The 17,578-nt window shown below is 39.5% G+C and overlaps 2 protein-coding genes across 6 annotated transcripts in view; one reads left to right on the top strand and one right to left on the bottom strand.

The window, feature by feature from the left end:
- Positions 1-17,578, top strand: part of orc6 (origin recognition complex subunit 6) — an 83,560-nt gene that overhangs the window by 39,223 nt on the left and 26,759 nt on the right. The gene's annotated exons all lie outside the window — the stretch shown is intronic.
- The window catches only part of mylk3 (myosin light chain kinase 3), a 57,014-nt gene that overhangs the window by 28,870 nt on the left and 10,566 nt on the right, over positions 1-17,578 (bottom strand). Inside the window, exon 1 of one of the 3 annotated variants that reach the window (XM_062961732.1) lies at positions 374-1,139. The exons of the other annotated variants lie outside the window; for them this stretch is intronic. Within the exon in view, the coding sequence (XP_062817802.1) occupies positions 374-868 (495 nt within the window). The 5' untranslated portion in view covers positions 869-1,139. Of the gene's footprint in view, positions 1-373; positions 1,140-17,578 lie in introns of those variants that run through there. 3 annotated transcript variants of the gene reach the window in all.

Genomic DNA, 17,578 nt, shown 5'->3' with positions numbered 1-17,578 from the left:
GATGTTTAATAGGCTTTTCCTTAATCCCTCCTTATTATCCAAGATATTCGCTTATCCAAGCTTCTGCCAGCCCATTTAGCTTGGATAAGTGAGACTCTACTGTATACCCAAATGTGAACACTAGTGGAGTTTGAGGAAAACAGACAGTGGCATTTGGGAGTTGTAGTTACTGGGATTTATAGTTCACCTACAATCAAAGAGCATTCTGAACAGGTGGAGAGATCTTCAGCCTTCTCTGCCAAAGGGGTTCCTAAGACCATCAGAAATATATGTTTTCTGGTGGTCTTTTGCGACCCTTCTGACACCCTGCTCATGACCCCCCCCCCCGATGAGAAATGCTGATCTAAAGCAAGGACCAACGTTGGAGACTAACCTCAGGTAGGATTTCCACTGGGCTCCCTTTCCGCCAAGGAAGTCCACCCTTCAGAATAAAGTCCACCACCTTAGAGTTTTTAAACGTTTCTCCCAAAAACGTCACAATTTTGTCCACCGAGTCCATCATCTTCTCCATCTTTTCAATCCTCTCGCTGTACACTGAGTTATCTTGATGCGTTGCTTTGATCAGCTTTAGGATCTCACCACACACGCTCTGGGTATCCGTCTGAGGAACCTCACCTTCCATTTTCAGACCTTCCTTCGTGCCACTATCAACAGGCACGGACAGCTTCTGAAGGCCTTGCCCCAAATCATCAATCCCTTGGTTCACTTTCTGCAGCTTCCCTGTCAAGTCCTCCTGGAAATTCAATAATCTGTCTACCTTTTCGTTCAAGAGGTTCAGTTTTTTGTCCATTGTGCTCAACGTATTCCCTTTGGCAACCCGCGGCTTGTTCGTAAGCGCTTCTTCGGACTCCGGATGACTTTCCAACATTTTGATGAGAACGGATTATTTTGGCGACCTGCAACTTGCTCAAATTAGAAGAACGTTCTTTGGATTTCCATCTCACTTTGGATAGAAAGTATAATACTAGAATGGCTTGGGAGAGCAGCATTCATGAGCTGCTATACATTGCAAAGCAATTTCTCATTTCCTATCTTTCCTTTAATGACGATGAGAACTTGGCAATGACTTTCAGGATCCCTCGACCACCTCCTCCCACCCTCAACGGCCTCCTTGACGTCACCAAACCATTTAAAATTCTTTCCTCAAGAGGCTGTTGAAAACCAAGCATCTTAAGTATTGGCAACGGTTGGGTGGCAGACATCCGCCAAGAAAGGAGGGAAATAATTCCGAAATTATTACATTTGGGGGCTCTTTGGAGAAGATGTAGCTATGCACATCCCTGTTTCTTTTCTATCTTCCCCCCAAGAAACAAAATATATAACATTGCGTTGAGGTAAGACTTGAGAGAAGACAGTATTGTTGAACGTCAAGCCACAAACAAGAGCCTGCTGTGCTTAACGTTGGCCGGCAGTCGGGATTTAAAAATAGACAATGTAATGACAATGATATGAAGCACATATCTTGCGCCAGCATACCTTTGTCGACTGAAACAACTCAAGCGGCATTCTTTCCCCGGTGCCAAGAGAGCCTCCGGTGCAAAAACAAATTTGATTTTTAAAAGAATGACATGTCGAAATTGTTTCCGCAATTAACAGCAAAATAATTAACCCGACAGTCCTTTTGCTTCTTCGAGGATTTTCTGTTCAATCACTTTATTTTTCAAAGTGTTGAATTTCTGCAGGAAGTGAGCACTGATGATATTTTCTCCAGATGCCAGAAATTGTCTCTCTTATTTTGGCTTTGTCTATCAATCATTCTCTGTCTTCTCATGAACAAGGGCTGCAAGAATTGGACAGAAAGTATTGTAGAATAAGAGCTTGGTAGGGTTACATTATTGGACTACAAATCCCATAATCCTTTAGCCAGAACACATTTTCTTGAAACTATTTCATGGTATAATAGTTTGTCCAAGGTTTTCATGGCCGGAATCACTGAGTTGCTGAGAGTTTTCCAGCAGTTAAAGCAATGCCTAATGACATGGGATATATGGTGCAGGTTGTGTCCATGCTGCATCATTATAGAAATCCATCATCACTTTGGGTTGCTGAGAGTTTTCCAGGCTGTCTGGCCATGTTCCAGAAGCATTCTCTCCTGACATTTTGCCCACATCTATGGCAGGCATCCTCACAGGTTGTGAGGTCTGTTGGAAGCTAGGCAAGTAAGGTTTATATATCTGTGGAATGCCCAGGATGTCTGTTGGAGGCAAGTGTGATGTTGCAATTGAACACCTTGATTAGCATTTAATAGCCTTGAATCTTCAAAATCTGGCTGCTTCCTGTCTGGGAAATCCTTAGTTGGGAAGTGTTTTTTTCCCCTGTGTCAGGAGCAACTTAAGAAACTGCAAGTTGCTTCTGGTGTGAGAGAATTGGCTGTCTGGAAGGACGTTGCGCAGGGGACGCCCAGATATTTGCTGTTTTACCATCCTTGTGGGAGGTTTCTCTCATGTCCCTGCATGGAGCTGGAGCCGATAGGGGGAACTCATCCACACTCTGGCAACCTTCAGGACAGCAACCCAACCTTCAAGTCATTAGTCCTGGGAAGTGTTAGCTGGCCATGATCTTTTCTTGTCTGAATGTCCCGTTTTCTGAATGTTGTTCTTTATTTACTGTCCTGATTTTAGAGTTTTTTTTAATACCGTTAGTCAGATTTTGTTCATTTTCATGAACAACATTAAGGCTTGACTCAAACAGACAAGAGTTCTTTCTCCCACCACTGATATATAAACCCCACTTGCCTAGTTTCCAACAGACCTCACAACCTCTGAGGATGCCTGCCATAGATGTGGGCAAATCGTCAGGAGAAAAGTGCTTCTGGAACATGGCCATACAGTCTGGAAAACTCTCGGCAACCCAGTTCGAACAATGATTTGAAGCCCCACCTGGCCATCAAAGTCCACTTGCCATGCACTCTTAGTCTCAGAAACGGCATGATAGGATCAAGGAAACAACTTGAAGGCACAAAGCAACAACCAAATGCACGGAGTTATGTTTAGGCTGAGAAGGAATTGGAAAGTCTAAGAATGATGTAGAACAATGCCATGATCCCGGCACAAAAGTCTTGGTGAGTTCTGGCTCCACTGCCGTAAGTCTTTCATGCACAAATGAGCATCCTATTCACACTGGTAGGAAGTCACACCTTCATCACGCAGTCATGGCCTCCTCTCCTTAATACAAGGAATATCTAAACAAGCAAACTCGGAGAGCAACATCCCTTTGTCACCCAGGTCTCCCACAACAATAATCTCAGCCCATGTTCCCTGGCACCCGGCACTGCCAACTGAGATCACCATGACATTTTCATTTGACGTCATTCGCACATACAAAATAATTCATCGGTTGGAGAAAAATGGCATTTGAAACTTAGCCACACAATGATCCAACAATAACAGCGAGGTGGGAAGCAGTAGCAGCTTGAACAAGGGAGACGGAAGTCTCCTGGTGTTCGGCCATAATCCTTTGACGCTGAGCGTTCAACACACTGCACATATATTATCTTGTTGCAATATAAGTTGAGCATCCCTTCTCCCAAAATTCAAAGTTGCCCACATGGGGGATTGAGACAGTGATACCTTTGCTTTCTGATGGTTCAAGGACCACCAACTTTGTTTCATGCACAAAATATTGTGTATAAACAGACCTTCAAGATATGTGTATGGAGTGCATATGAAATACAAATGAGTGTCATGATTAGACTTGGGTCCCATCTCCATCTCACTATGTACATATGAAAATATTGAAATTCTAAATGTTTTTAAAAACGAAATCCGAAATATTTCTGCCTCTGAGAATTTCAGATAATTGGTACTTAACTTGTACGAATAATGTCTAGAAGGCAAAATTACTCTCTCTACTGTATCCACTCCAGTTCTGGAAACAGAATATAATAGTCATGACTAATATGGGAAGCCTTGGGGACTTTGGTGGTTAGGTGGGCAAGAAACTGGAATGTATATGTATATGCAAAATCTGGGGGGAAATACAAAATACAAAACACTTCTGGTCCCCAGAATTTCAGATAAGGGATACTCAATTTGTATTTATGACAGCTCAGCTATATATGGTAATTATTTCCCCCTGCCAAACCATCTGTCCATTTATTATTCTGTCATATATGGATAAAAAAGCTGAAAGAACTGAAATTATTATTTTTGGAACGTCATCTTAAAAACAAATCAAGTGAAAATTTCAGCCATTTGCACTGCCATATTTTTTAATCATGTCAGAAGCGGCTTGAAGACATACTGCAAGTCAGGGTTGTTGTGTGTTTTCCAGGCTGTATGGATATGTTCCAGAAGCATTCTCTCCTGACATTTCACCCACATCTATGGCAGACATCCTCAGAGGCTGTGTGGTATATACCTCACAATCTCTGAGGATGCCTGCCATAGATGTGGGCAAAACGTCAGGAGAGAATGCTTCTGGAACATGGCCATACAGCCTGGAAAACACACAGCAACCCTGTGATTCCGGCCATGAAAGCCTTCGACAACATACTGCAAGTCGCTTCTGGTGTGAGAGAATTGGCTGTCTACAGAAACATTACCCTGGGGACTCCCGGGTGTGCACCATCCTGCTAGGAGGCTTCTCTCATGTCCCCCCGAGCTAGAGCTGACAAACGGGAGCTCACCCCACCTCACAGATTCGAACAGGCAGCAACAACCTTCAGTTCAGGAACCCAACCTTCAGTTCAGTTGGTCAATCGATACAAAGGTTTGACCCATTGCGCCACTGTAGTGCCATATTTAATAGATACAATTGTTCCCAGTATAAAGACGGTCACATTGAACTTGCCTGCCTTGTAGCTGTGAAAGACAAGGAGTCTATCAGGAAATGATGTGGTGCCGCAAAAATGGTAGAAACACACACAGCGATTTACTAAGCACTCAAAACTCTGTGTCCGGTTGGATGTATGTATCTGACTGTTTCGTTTTTCATCCATATCTGAATTGGGAAGCATCCTTCCAACAGGTTTAAGTAGATAAACGCATTCCAGAAGGTACACTTATTTTAAAAAAATTAACCAAACAGAAGTGCCATTCATTTCTAGCCAAGTGTGACGTGGGCAAGAACAGCAGGTGCATCTGAGATGAAATCTGAAACAGGAGCCTCTTGATTTCTTAATCTCTGCACTACTAAGCCGCATCACTCCAAGTCATGGGCATCATGCCACCCAATAAACTGGCACAGTGAAAGTCGCCACGGCGAAGTTGATGTGAACAGGAGCTAAAATAGCCATCCTGCGGAATTTCTCTGACTTGGGTTGCAGGGCTTTACTTTGCTCCTTTCTTCCAGAAGAAACAAGAACAGATAATAATCTACACAAAGGATCATGTGCCCATATCAATGAGGACACAGGAGGGAAGAAAGGGTGGGCTACTTAGGCATGTAAAAATTGCAATTCTCCTTTTTTGGAAGGAAAAAATGGCATCGGCACTGAAAAACCAGCAGGAGTTATCTGTTGGTCATGGACCGACATTAACCTACCAAGCATCACTACAGTAACAATTATTTTCTATACAGCGAGTCCCCAAGTTATGAACAAGATAAGTTCTGGGTTGCTGTGAGTTTTCTGGACTGTATGGTCACTCAGAACAATAACATGCCACTTTGGTTTACAGAACAAAAATACAGGAACTTTACTAATTCCAAGAGATCAAAAAAAGTAGTATTTACAATGGTCCCTCTGATCACTTACAGAAGTCCACAGTCATAAATAGTCCTTTCTCAGTCCACAAAACTGCTTCAGAGAAGAATACAGTCCTGGTTCTTCACCCTCTTTTCTCAGCAGCAAAATAGCAAGGCCTCTTTTGCCACGAGCAGAATTCAATGCTTCCTGCCCACCACATTTCTCGCAATAGCAGACAGCTCCAAGAAACTCCAAAAAAGGCAGTTTTCCACTGCTGTTTGGCTTTGCCCAAACAACAAGGGTTTGATGACTTATGGCTTTGGAATAGTGATGTGCCATTGAGTAGCCTCTGCTCTCTCCACCAGCAGTATTCAGCACGGAAAAACTTGCCCATACTGGTTCTGCAGCAGCAGAACAGAAACAGTATCAAATCAATCTCAGGTCTTTGCAGGCTCAGCCAATTGGCTTCGTGCAATTTATTTTCCAGTTAACACACACAGCGCAGCGCCTTTGCAAACCATGACAAGATGGAGCAGTATATAAATAAAGCATTATTATTATTATTATCGTTGTTGTTGTTGTTGTTGTTGTTGTATGACACAGCAAACAAGATAGACATGCTGGATTTCGTATCACAAAATCACAAGTCGAACACTTCCCAAGTGTCTAGGACTGTGTGATGTATTTTTGGATGATGCGTGCAGATCCCAGTAGGGTGGCCTTTTGCAGTTGGCAGATCGTAATTTTGTCAATGTCTATTGTTTCCAAATGCCGGCTGACATCTTTTGGCACGGCACCCAGTGTGCCCATCACCACCGGGACCACCTGCACTGGTTTCTGCCAGAGTCTTTGAAGTTCAATCTTGAGGTCCTGATAGCGGCTGAGTTTTTCCTGTTGTTTTTCGTCAATGCGACTGTCACCTGGGATGGCGACATCAATGATCCAAACCTTTTTCTTTTCCACAACTGTGATGTCTGGTGTGTTGTGTTCCAGAACTTTGTCAGTCTGGATTCAGAAGTCCCACAGTATCTTTGCGTGCTCATTTTCCAATACTTTTGCAGGTTTGTGATCCCACCAGTTCTTTGCTGCTGGGAGGTGGTACTTGAGGCATAAGTTCCAATGAATCATTTGGGCCACATAGTTGTGCCTGTTTGTAGTCTGTCTGTGCGATTTTCTTACAGCAGCTGAGGAGATGATCAATGGTTTCATCGGTTTCCTTGCACAGTCTGCATTTTCAGTTATTATTATTATTATTATTATTATTATTATTATTATTATTATTATTAAAATAAGAACACTGCATCCCCTTCAAAGGAATTCTCCCCATGAAATATTCCGACAGTCTTCACATTTCTCACTTTGTATAAAAAGGGGACACCGAAAATCATTCACACGAAGAACTCTATGCCTAAAGTATATCTCTAAAACTCAAGTTTTATTTCAACGTTAGAATCAAAGGCTGAAGGGAAATTGCACAGAGAGCAGAATTCAATGCTTCCTGCCCACCACATTTCTCGCAATAGCAGACACCTCCAAGAAACTCCGAAAATAATGCAGTTTTCCACTGCTGTTTGGCTTTGCCCGAACAGCAAGGGTTTGATGACTTATGGCTTTGGAATAGTGATGTGCCATTTAGCAGCCTCTGTTAATAGCTGTTGATAGATTTCTCCTCTGGCCAGGACAGCAGACAGCTTCACCAACGCCGCCGTTTAGGGCTTGAAAGGTCAACCGGGACACACTTGTCTCTTACTTATTTCCATTGCAGTCACAAGTCATCACTGCAAAGGAAAGAAATAACTCAGACAACAGCGGGAAGAGCAGGGTCACATTTTTACAGCATTTCCTCTCCTCTAAAAATTGCCAAAAGTATTGCCTGCAAGACAAGGAATATCTAGATGGATGTTACCCCAAGCATTTCTGGTATTTGAGGAAGGGCGTTTTGGATTGCCGTTTGGGTGAAATAATCCTACTGGATATTGCTTTCCTTTTTGCACAAATTGCCACCTTGGAAAGTTGTCCACCAAACTGAGTTTCCCAAGCTATGATTGAAAACGACTTTCCAAAAGTTTCACACTTTGCATGTCACTGTTAAATGTTCAGTATGTTTTTGTTGTTGTTGGATGTTTGATTTGATCTGTGAGTACTTATAATAAAGCAATATCTTTGGAAGGACCAACCAAATGTTTCAGGATAATACACAAGCCTTGAGGTTCTTCGGAAATTGGATTGTACAGTAGAGTCTTGCTTATCCAACATAAACAAGCCAGCAGAATGTTAGATAAGCGAAAATTTTGGATAATGAGAGATTAAGGAAAAGCCTCTTAAACGTCAAATTATGTTATGATTTTACAAATTAAGGACCAAAACATAATGTTTTACAACAAGTCAGCAGAAGAAGCAGTTCAATACACAGTAACATTATGTAGCAATTACTGTACTTACAAATTTAGCACCAAAATATTGCAATGTATTGAAAACATTGACTACAAAAACATTGACTACTAAAAGGCAGACTGCGTTGGATAATCCAGAATGTTGGATAAGTGAAACTTGGATACGTTTTTCAAATGTCTTTGAGGATCCATAAAGTGTTGTTGTATGTCTTTCGGGCTGTGTGGCCATGTTCCGAAAGACATACAACAACCCTGTGATCCCGGCCATGAAAACCTTCGACAACACATTGATCCGTAAAGTGTTTTGTTACATGTTGTTTTCCTTTATTAAAACCAACAACATCTATATCAGGGGTCCCCAAAGTATAGCCCATGGGCCAGATGCAGCCCTCCAACATCATTGACCATGATATTTAAATAGAGGATCTTCCTAAATCTGAAATTCCTTGAAGGCACACCACCACCATCACAACAACAACAACAACTCAAATTACGTAACTTGACTCTCTCATCAGTCAAAAGCAGACCACTCTTCCCATTGAGATGCTGGTAAGTTTATATTAGTTTTTTTTAAAAAAAAATTATTACATTCCAACAATTAACAAAATTTTAGCGATGCATGTCTTATTTCAATATACATAATACCAAAAGTAACTAATGCTTAAATGACATTTTAAACAATCCTTTGGAATACAACACCCACCCCCCTCCCCTCCCCCGTTCCCCCTCCCCCCTGGAACAGCAATTCAATATATTATCATTGTATCATTTTAACTGTGTGGAACGCCTGGTTCAAGGCGATGTATCTTTCGTCTCCATCTATTTTGTTAATTAGGACTAACCATTTCCTGAACCAGTCAGGTTCTTTTAGACAATTTGTATATTTTCTTTTCCTTTGATTAATGAAATCATTGATTATATATTCTGATATATAAGACCACCAAATTTCTACGTCCCATTTTGTCTCATCCCTCCATCCTCGGGCTATTGTGGCTTGTATTGCGGCTGTCATATATTTTAGAATCTCGGTCCAATTATTGTTATCGTCCCTTACCTTTATTGTGAGGGACATAAATCTGGCTTTGTCCCATATTAATTCTTTCCCTATTATTTCTTCCATTTCTTTTCTTATTTTGCTATAAAAGATTTGAATTTTTCTACAGTCCCACCACATGTGGGAGAATGAACCTATTCCCCCACATTTATGCCAACATTTGTTCGAGGTACTTCCTGTTATATGAGCCAATTGTAGGGGGGTTCTATACCATTTTGTGATTATTTTCCTTTGTGTTTCTTTGATCCTTATATGATTAATTTTATGAATATTATTGATCCATGACCCACTTAGTTTCTCAGTAAAGTTTTTTTCCTGTTTCCAGATCTCTGTAAGCGTTTCTTTCGTATTATAAGTTAATGTGATTAGTACATCATACCATAGCCCGGTCATTCCTTTTTTTTTTTTTTTTTTTGCTTAGTTTTTTATTGAGTATTGGAAATACATTAAAAAAGAGAGAAGGAGATAAAAGAGGAGAGAAAAAAAAAAAAAAAAAAAAAAAAAACGAACGAGGTCGACAAATAAACCCACATTAAGTTCCATTTAGCATACCTAGTAGTCCATCTGTACTTATTTTTCTTACATTGAAAGTAGGAGAACATAAGTGGAGCAGGAAAGTAGGAAAAATAAGATGAGGGTGTAGCCCTATATACATACAGCAACGAGGCCAAACAAACCTAAACAAGGCAACACAAACCTAAACAGAGCAAAAGGAGAAGTGAAAGAGAAAAAAGAAAGAAAAAAAAAAAAAGAAAAAAAAAAAAAAAAAAAAGAGGCGGTTATACCATAAGAGTGGGAGGGAAGAATTATCCGCTTCCGATCTTTTGCATCGAGGTTTTTTAAGAAAAAAAAAAGAATAAAAACCAAATGTTCATCTGAAGATGTACGTGTCTTGTCTTTAACACCTCCGCCCAATTAGTCATATTAATCTTGTTTTTAGAAATTTGGGTTTCTTCTTTTGTTATTTAATATGTTTTTTCAGTAGAGTCCAGTCAGCTGATTTTTTTGGTACTCCTTGATTCCTTTTGAGGTATTGTGTTAAAATGTCCATATTCATAATGTCTAGCAATTTCAAAAGCCAGTCTTCTATCTGGGGTGTTTCTTTCAGTTTCCAGTTTTTGGCATAGGTCATTCTAGCCGCTGTCACCATATAATTAAATAGTATGTCTTTGCTTAGGTCCATTTCAAAATCTGGCATTCCTAAAAGAAAGTATTCTGGTTTCATTTGGAATTTTATTCCTAATATTTCCTGAATTTTCCCATGAATTTTTGTCCAAAACTTTTTTGCGATTTTACAAGACCACCACATATGGAAAAAGGTCCCCTCCTGATTTTCGCACTTCCAGCAGTTGTTTTGTAGGTTTTTATAACATCTTGCCAATTTTTGTGGTGTGAGGTACCAGCGATACATCATTTTATACCAGTTTTCTTTTATTTCATATGCATATGTGTACTTTAGCCTTTTATTCCAGTTTCTTTCCCAATCCTCCATTTTTATTGGATGGCCTATGTTGGAGGCCCATTTAGTCATACAGTCCTTTACCATTTCTGTTTCCGTCGACCATTCTAATAGTACTTTGTATATCCTTGCCAATTCTTTCTTTTCTAAATGAATTATCTTGTCCCAAAAGGATTCTTTCTCCTTGAAGCCTATTGTTTTGTCTTTGTTGAAAGATTCTTTAAGTTGCCTGTATTGGAACCAGGATACATTCTTAAATGTTTTATTTATTTCTTCTTGATTTTTTAGAGTGTAATTACCGTTTACTTTTTGTAATACATCTTTGTACGTTGGCCATTTTTCCCAGGCTAGTTCTCTTCTTTGTATCGCTTCTAACGGTGATACCCATAGAGGTGTTTTCTGGTACATTCTATTTTTATATTTTTCCCACGTTTTGATGAGGGCTGATCTTATGAAGTGATTTCCAAAGCCCTTTTCAATTCTTTTCCTATCGTACCACAGATACGAATGCCAGCCCCCTCTAAGGTCGAATCCCTCTAATGTCAAGATCTTCGTCTTCTTTAGGTTGGCCCAGTCCTTGATCCATACCATAGTAGAGGCTTCGTAATATAATTTTAAGTCGGGTAGGCCGAATCCTCCTCTTTTTTTCTCATCTGTTAAATTTAAAAGTTTTATTCTTGGCTTTTTGCCTTGCCAGATGAATTTGGCGAGGTCTTTGTTCCAGTTCTTGAATAATTGTGGACTTCTTAATATTGGAATTGTTTGGAAGAGAAATAACATTTTGGGGAGTATGTTCATTTTGATAGTTGCTATTCTGCCCATTAGGGATAAATTTAGATATCTCCATTTTTCCACCTCCTTTTTTAATTCTTTCCATTTTGTTTCGTAGTTGTTCTTCAACAGTTGGGCATTCTTCGCTGTTAGGGTTATCCCTAAGTACTTAATTCTGTTAGTCACTTGGAGGCCTGTTAATTCTTTGATTTTTTCTTGACCTTTTTTGGAGACATTCTTAGTCAATATCATAGTCTTTTTTCTGTTTATCCGCAGCCCTGAGACCTTTCCATATTCTTCTATTTTTGTCATCCATCTCTCTATATTCTCCTGTGGATTTTCTATGATGCAAATCAGATCGTCAGCGAAGGCACGGACTTTAAATTCATCTTTTCTAATCTTCGTTCCTGTCAGGGTTTTGTCGTCTCTAATGTTGTTCAGAAGTGTCTCTAAGCATAATATAAATAGCAGGGGTGAGAGAGGGCATCCCTGCCTTGTCCCCTTGTTGATATTGAAACTTCTTGTCTCCCTTCCGTTGATTATTATTTTAGCCTCCTGATGGTCATATATTGTCTTTATTGCATTTGTGAAGTGGTGACCCATATCTAATTCCTTAATTAAGAGCATCAAGTAATCCCAGTTCACACTATCGAAGGCCTTTTCCGCGTCTAAGGCCAACAAGGCACATTCTTTTTGGATGTTCTTTTCATAGTATTCGATAATATCGACGATTATTCTAACGTTGTCCCTTAGATGTCTCTTAGGTAGGAATCCTGTCTGGTCTTCTCTAATCCAGTCGTTCAAGAAAATTTTTAATCGGTCCGCCAATATATTTGCGAAAAGTTTATAATCTAAGTTCAGTAGTGAAATTGGTCTGTAATTTCTTACATCCGTTATATCCGAATTGTCTTTAGGGATCATTATAATGTTAGCCATCTTCCATGAGTCCGGGATTTTTTGGATAGTCAGAGCTTGATTCATCAATCTCTTTAGGTATGGTAGTAGTTCTTCCTTATAAACCTTGTAAAATGTTGCCGTGAAGCCGTCCGGGCCAGGTGCCTTGGTTGTATCAGCTTTCTTAATAGCGGTGGTGATTTCTTGGTCTGATATCTCTTTATTTAGTTCTTCTCTGTATCGATCTGATATTTTCGGCAATCTTTGTAAATTCAAAAATTGTTGAATGTCTTCTCTCTTGATCTGATCTCTAGAGTAGAGTTTTTTGTAAAATTTGGTGAATTGGGTACTGATTTCCTCATCCGTTGTATAAATCTTGTCTTCTGCAGCCAGTTTAATAATATGTTGGTTTTGTCTCTTTTTCTTTATTTTTCTTGCAAGCCATTTGCCCGGTTTATTAGCGTTTTCAAAGTGGTATTGTCTGATGAATTTAAGTTCCTTCGCTAATTGTTCTGTTTCTAGAGAAATTCTTTGTTTGTGAAGTTTTTCCAGCTCTATTTTACTTTTTCCATCCTTGGGGTTCTTTTTCAGTAATTCTTCAAACTTCTTAATTTCATTCATTGTTCTGTTCATTTCTTCATTCCTTTTTTTATTTCTTATCACATTCTGTTTAATGAAATGCCCTCTCATTACTGCTTTGGCCGCATCCCATACCGTTTGAATTGAGGTTTGGGGGATATCGTTTATAGCAAAATATTCTTTAAGGATTTCTCTATTCTTATTTATGTCTTCTTCTTCCTTTAATAGATTATCGTTCAGGCGCCACTTCCTTTGTCTCGGGGTTGAGTATAGTGTTGTTTCAATTGGGCAATGGTCCGAGTGGGTTCTTGGTAGTATTTTAATTCTTGCAATTTTTGTTGTCAATGTGTTTGTAGTCAGCACCATATCTATCCTGGACCAGCTTTGGTGTCGGTCCGAGTAAAATGTGTAGTCTTTTTCTGACCCGTGGTGAATTCTCCAGGAGTCTTGCAGATTGAAATCTTGTAAGAAATTTATAAATGAGGCCGGAAGTTTGCCAGAATTTTTGTCTCTATATTTTTTGGAGTCGTTTTTCTTGTCCTTTGTACAGTCCATTACTCCGTTAAAGTCTCCCATTATCATCAAGTCGTCGAAGTGTTCATTGGATATTAAATCTTTTAATTCCTCCACAAAGTCGATTTTGGGGCCGTTCGGTGCGTAAATGTTGCATATCAATATTCTTTGATTCTCAACTGTAATTTGGATTCCAATTATTCTTCCGGCTTTGTCCTTGAACGCCAATTGAGCCGGTATTTTTGGGTTGACATAAATCACTACACCTCTTTTCTTTTCTGGGGCGCAGGCATAGAATTCTTTTCCGATATTTTTCTGGACCAAATGCGCCACGTGTTTTTGTGCGATGTGTGTTTCTTGGAGGGCTACTATATCGTAGTTGCCTTTTCTTATTTGGTTAAAAATCCGTTTTCTTTTATTGGGTGAGTTAATCCCATTAACATTATTTGAGAAGCATCTTATTTCCTTCTTCATCTTCAACTTCCTTAAGTACCTCCAAATTCGTCTTTGCCAATCCAAAGTGTATATCTTCTTTTTCCGGTGATTCTGTCCTGATTCTCTTCTTATCTTTTGCGCCTTTATGTTCCATTGGTTCAGGTTCCATCTCTCTTTTCAATTTTTTGTAAAAGTCCTTTGCTTTCTCTTCAGTGGTCAACCAGTATTTTTCCTCCTTGTAAGAAACCATGATCCCTTCCGTTCGTTCCCATCTGAACCTAATTTGGTGCTTCTTTAACTCTTCTGTCAAGAACAAATACTTCCGTCTCTTCGTCAGTGTTGACAATGGGTATTCTTTTAAGATTGCAATCTTCTTTCCTTTATGAAGTACTGGGTTCAAATTGTTACGTTTCAAAATGTCGTCTCTAATTCTCCTTCTTCCAAATTGTACGATGACATCTCTGGCGAGTTTGTTTCTTTTGGAAAAATTTGTCGTGATCCTATATGCTCTATCAATATTCTCGTCTGCTTCTTCTTCTGTAATCTGTAGTAAATCCGCCGTTATTTTAGTTATTATCTGTCTTATGTTTTCTTTGTTTTCTTCTTGTATATTTCTAAATCTTAGTTGGAATTCTAATTCCCTTTGTTCTAATAGTTCTTGTTTAATTTCCAGTTTTTGGCTCTTGACTTCTAAATTGTCCATCTTTGTTTGTAGTCTTCCTTGAGATTTCTCTATCTTAGATTTATCGCTTTTTATTTCCTGGATTTCTTGTCTGAGAGTGTCCACTTCTTTTTTCATCTCCCCAATTTCGTTGGTAATTTCGTTTTTGGCTGCGGCGAGTTGTTCAGTAAAGTCTTTCCTTAGTGTTAATATCTGTTCGTCTGATAATTTTTGGTAGGCGTCTTGTTTCTCGGAGATTTTCTGGATTTCTCTCATTAAGTCTTTTAGTGTGACTTCCTCCGGGAGGGAGTTTCTTCTTGACATGTTTATCGTGCCAAACGCAGGTGCTGTCGTTCTTTTTTCCTCCTGCTTGTTCTTATATGCGGCCATCTTTTGGTTGGCTGCTACTCGGAAAAAGGTCAAAAACATAAATGTCTGTACAAAAAAAAAATTGATGTTATTATTTACAGTGTTGTTATTATTGGCTGCTGCTCAGAAAAAGGTCAAAGATATAGATATCTATATAAAAAAGAGAGAAAAAAAAAAAGAGAGAAAGAAAAAAGAAAGAGAGATATTGATATTATTATTTACAGTAATATTGTTGTTGCTAATAAATTGTAGTCGCCGATAGTTGATCTTTAGTATTGAAATCTATTTAAATATAGTTCCTGTATATCCTGTATATCCCCTTATAATAACTTATAACTATAATATATAGTTCCTTTGTGTTTAGCTATTTACAAAAGTTAGCCCAGAAAAGAAAAACAAGCAAACAAACAAAACAAAAATAAAATAAAATAAAATAAAATAGAATAAGGAGAAGGATATGTGTACATATATATATTTCTTTCTTTTTCTTCTTAATTAATCTTTATGTGTGATTATATTGCCTTTTGTTACATAAGTCTTATTGGCAAAATATATTCGAATCAATTTCCTTATCGTCTATGGCTCTGGACCCAGATTACACCATCCATGAACCTCTCCTTCCCCCAGTCTTCTTTTTCAGCGTTTCCGTTCACTGTACCCGCTCTATAGTCCTTCTGAAGCTTGCCCCTTTGTCTTACGTTCCAGGATGGAACCCTTTCTGCTGACACGGTTCCTCTCTGTCTGTAATTCTCCTCTTTCCCGCCGTCTCTCCGTGCGTCGCTTCCGCCCTTTTGAGGATGGGTTCCGTCACCTATAGTCTCCGTCACGTCTCTTCCGCCCTTCTTCTTTTCTGCTGTCCGTCTCCCTTTATGTTCTCCCTTGCGGCTTCCCCTTTCTCTCTTGGGGAGTTCCCCCTCCTTTCTGTTCTTCCTGCACGTCACGTCTCTCCCTCTCTACCCTTCCTCGGCGTCTGGGTTCTGATTCGCCTGTAACTCGTGGGCGGGTTTTTTGTAGCCGGATTTATTTACACTAAGCTTCCCCGTAGTCAAAACAATGTCTCTTTCAAGGTTAGTCCGTTTCTTTCTTTGATTATTTTTTTTTTGAATGTAATGGCGTCTCCTTCTATTCACCCCAGGATAAGCATTAAATATTACTGGATGACGTTGAATATTATTAATTCCATTTAATTTACACAATTAATTTACACAATTAATTTTGCTTTTTCCGTAGGTTCATTAGCTAAATTTTATATATTTTATGCGAATCAGTTTCTAGTTTGATTAGTTGCAAAGTTAATTAGTTGCGAAATTAATTCACAAATAAACGTTCCTTGCCTTCCGGAGCGCTGTTCCCTGGGCTGCTTTTCTCCGTAGTTTTCTTAGCCCAAACGGGTTTTGGAGGGGGGGGGGTGTATATTGGTGCCTCGATGCTTGAGATCTCTCGCTAGGCTTACATTTCGTTGAGCTGCATAGCTCTTCCTTTCGTCTGTTTAAAAATGTGGCGCCGGCAGGCTGTTATCCTGAGATCCCCAGCCGGAGTCTCAGTTCTCCTTTCCGCGATCTGCTTGCCCTGCGGCTGCCTGTACCGGGCCCGGGGGGCTCCCTTCCCTTGAGGGGAAAGGAAAACCCACTCAGCCGTCGGTTTGGCAACCTGTGGGCTCAGCAATCCTTCTGGCCTCGATCCACCAGTAAGGTCGGAGCTATCGCTCTTCGGGACCGCTGGAAAGGACAGGCACTCCGAGAGAGATCAGAGAGCCCCACCAGCCGCCATGCTCGCCACACCGGAAGTCCCATAGCCCGGTCATTCCTTTATCTATTTCTAATTTCCTTTTAATTATTCTATCCAGGGGGGTTTCACCTGCTTCTCTTCTTTTCATGGCCTGGACTTTACTGGACAAACCTAACCATGCTATCCAGTTCCCTTGACCGCATTTATCTTTTATTTTATCCCACTTTAATATTTCTCCATTGGGGTCCATGAGGTCCCCAATCCTTTTAATACCATTTTCCTTCAGTGCCTTAATTACATTCCTAAATGTCTTGTCCTTATTTTCCAATGTTTCTAATGGGAAAGGGTCAATTTTATTTATTTGTAATTTAGTTTGCCATTTTTTCCAGATTGACAACATTGTTAAGCAAGGGCCTGCTTGCTTAACAATGTCTATTCTCTCTCCCATTGCCATTCCCTTTAGCCAATTATTTGCTTCCTTTTCTATTTGTACCCATTTTTTTGACCCTTCCAATTCGAATTCTAGTAATCTCACTAGTTGACTTGCCTCATAGTATAATCCCAATGAGGGAGCCCCCCATCCACCCAATTCTTGTTTACTATAATATAAGAAGTTAGCAATTCTGTTTTTGTTTCCTCCCACTACCCATTTTTTGAAAGAGTTATCCCATTTCTTCAACAAATTGATAGGGATATTCACCGGGAGGGTTTGGAACAAGAATAAAAACTTGGGCAAGATCTTCATCTTGTAAATTTTTAGCCTTGAGGAGATATCTCGAAATTTCTTTCCCCATGAAATGATTTGTTTGCTCATATTTTTCCATAAATGATTGTAGTTCATTGGTATAATATTATTAATATTTTTTGGTATATCTACTCCCAGGTATTTCATCTTCTTATTCCCCAGTTTTATTCCCATGATGTTTTGAACCTTCTTAAGTTCTTCCCATGTTAGATTTTTATGTAGAATCTCTGATTTCCCTAAATTAATTGTGAGGCCTGAAGTTTTACCAAAATCCTTAACTGTTCTGACTATTGATTGTAGTGACTCCTCCACCTCCCCTAAAATTATCATAACATCGTCAGCGTATAGATT

This window comes from Anolis carolinensis, unplaced genomic scaffold (genome assembly GCF_035594765.1).
Source record: "Anolis carolinensis isolate JA03-04 unplaced genomic scaffold, rAnoCar3.1.pri scaffold_9, whole genome shotgun sequence".
Taxonomy (NCBI): domain Eukaryota; kingdom Metazoa; phylum Chordata; class Lepidosauria; order Squamata; family Dactyloidae; genus Anolis; species Anolis carolinensis.
This window is presented reverse-complemented; position numbering and strand designations above follow the sequence as displayed.